The sequence below is a fragment of the Pterocles gutturalis genome, unplaced genomic scaffold, assembly GCF_000699245.1.
Source record: "Pterocles gutturalis isolate BGI_N339 unplaced genomic scaffold, ASM69924v1 scaffold22896, whole genome shotgun sequence".
Classification (NCBI taxonomy): domain Eukaryota; kingdom Metazoa; phylum Chordata; class Aves; order Pterocliformes; family Pteroclidae; genus Pterocles; species Pterocles gutturalis.
The window spans coordinates 7049-9570 of record NW_010106074.1 but is presented as its reverse complement, the minus strand read 5'-3'; the positions used below and the strand labels follow the sequence as shown (position 1 = coordinate 9570).

Here is a 2522-nt window from a genome sequence, read left to right as displayed (position 1 = left end):
CTTACTTAGGTGTCTCTTCATTACCAGTTCTGCAGAAGTGAAATGCTCCCTTTGTGTTGTGGGGATTCAGGCACTGGCTGAGATGAACCGGTGGAGAGAAGTTCTGTCTTGGGTCCTACAGTATTACCATGTCCCTGAACATTTGCCTCCAAAAGTTCTGGAGCTATGGTGAGTTTCTGTCTGTGGCTGTCAGATACGCAGGGCTTGTGTTAAGTATAATAGCAGGCCAGACTTGAACATTGTGTGATATTTTCACTTTGTGTGGTGTGAGGATGAAAGCGGCACCTGGGACAGGCCTGTTCTTGAGCTGTGTGTGCTGGAGCATGCCTGTAGGCCAGCAGATTGCTTTATGGTGATAAAGTATAACAGGGGTGATGCGGAGAAAGTAACATCAATGGCTGCACCTATTGTCCACCGTAAAAATCTCTCTGTGCTTCAAATCTAGATCCTGATACATGCCTTCATGATAGCTGCTTGTGGTAACTGTCAGCGATCTCAACTTTTTCAAAGAGTTAGTGTCTTCTAATATTTCTTTCTTGTATTTCAGTATTCTGTTATACAGCAAAGTGAGAGAGCCCCAGGTGATGCTGGAGGTTGGCAGTAGCTGGCTGAGAGACCAAACCAATAAGGGCCTCCCCGAATATGGTTCATTGCTGGAGCTCTATCTGTTGCATGTGTTGCTTCCGCTTGGCCGGTTTGAGAGGGCAGAAGAGCTTGTACGTGGCTGTGATGTTTTTGACAGCGAGCAGCAGCTAGCATTTCTCAGGACCATTTGTGAAAGCCGATGTCAGTGGACTCAACGGGAAGAGGTGCCCTCAGCTGCTGAAGAGCAGCAAGATGCATCAACAGAAACGATTTTGGGTAGGCTTTCCCTCTGTTGCTTGTGCTCCTTTTTTTTTTTTTTTTTTTAATTTCAAGTTAGTTAATCCCTTACTAACAAATGGTAGCAAGCATTAACTAGGTATTAAGGATATTGTCATGACAAACCAGCCACAAGGAAGTCCTGATGGGTATCACAGAAGGAAATGGAAGACTTAGTGATCCATCTGCTGACAATTACAAAGCATATTTAGTCTCTCCCAGTGTCAAAAGATGAGAATTGTTTTCCAGGTTAAAAAGCACTTCAGCATAAATGTGTATTTTCAAAAAAAAAAAAAACATGCAAAAGGAAAACTATAACTAGCAGTCATTTAAGGGCACATTTTGTTGGCTATGTGTAGTCTCTGCTTCGTCTCCATTTATAGTTGAGCCCACGTAGAACAACACATCTGGCTTTTAAAGTACTGCTTCTCCTCCAGAACAGTAAATCACTTGACATTATCTCCCAGGAGAGAAGCTGTTGCTACTGTGGTATAGATCATATTATACTAAAGTAGATGCCTTAAAAAAAGGCATAATGAATTGTGTTATAAAATTGTACTACTCTCTTCCCTATTACAAAAAAAAAAAAAGAAACAACTCATGCAATCAAACTAAGAACTGTGTTACTTTAGTATCTTAGTTTTTTATTATATGTATCTATGTGATTACTTTTTGAACTTCACTTTGCCCTAACAGCCTTTCTGTTCTTGTATTCTAGGTGCTCTGTCCCAAAAGCTCTTGACCATGTTGACATTGCTACGTAGAGCACTGAGATCCATGTCTAGCCACTTCTATTTACTTCCTTACAAAAAGATGCTGTTGGCTACTTTTCTGCTGTACCTGGTGGTGGTGAGATTGGACCCAGGTACAGCATTAAGATTTCAATTTTTTTAAATCCCATTATGGTTACAGACAAGAAAATAGTTGCTTTTAATAGATTTGGTCTGTGTAAATGTCTCATATTTGGAAGACACAAAAACTGGGTGGCTAGGAGCTTATTATTTGGGCTCGTTTCTAATGTTTCCAGTTCCAATCCATGTAGAAAGATGTAGCTCCACAAAAGCCAGTTTTCTGTAAACTTATTTTATCCTCAGCTCTTTCCAACAAAGTACAGACTGTGAGAGGCGGGCTGAGCTGTCCTGGACTTGTCCTCCGCCTCAGTATCTTGAGGTGCTGTAAGGTGAATATCTCTTGGAAGAATGATTGCCTTCTAGGGCTGTCCTGTCAGGAAGGTGGAGAGTTGCCCAGAGCAGCAACGTATTCATGCACGTGATCTACTTATGCTGGAGTCTTGCTAGTGATGGCTGCTGCTGTTGCTGAAGAATGGGCTGGTCCCATGAGGTAGAGGTGGCAGCAGGGAAATGGAGGGGATGGGTGTTTCCCCTTCTGATGTGTGGCAGGTGTTCCATAGCTATTGTGCAAAGAGTGCATTGGAAAAACTGAAGAAGGCTTGCTAGGGATGCGATCAGTGCCCTGAGTGAAGGCCCAAGTAGTGAATTGAACAGAAGGAAATGAGACAACTAGTTTTCGATTAACTCTAGTTAGTATTAATTCTTTATTAGTATGTTTAGTGTATCTTAGTTTTACCTTTTATAATAAAGGCTCTTTTGCTTTTTGTTTCATTCTGCAGCTTCTCCCACATCACTGCCGTTCATTTACAA

The 2522-nt window shown here is 41.8% G+C and overlaps 1 protein-coding gene across 1 annotated transcript in view; it reads left to right on the top strand.

Moving 5' to 3' along the window:
* Positions 1 to 19: 19 nt before the first annotated feature.
* Positions 20 to 2522, top strand: part of PEX26 (peroxisomal biogenesis factor 26) — a gene marked incomplete at its 5' end in the record, with an annotated part of 2597 nt that continues 94 nt past the window's right edge. The window contains 4 exons of the mRNA XM_010087655.1: positions 20 to 168; positions 548 to 861; positions 1580 to 1726; positions 2492 to 2514. Coding sequence (XP_010085957.1) covers positions 20 to 168; positions 548 to 861; positions 1580 to 1726; positions 2492 to 2514 — 633 coding nt within the window. The remainder of the gene's footprint in view (positions 169 to 547; positions 862 to 1579; positions 1727 to 2491; positions 2515 to 2522) is intronic.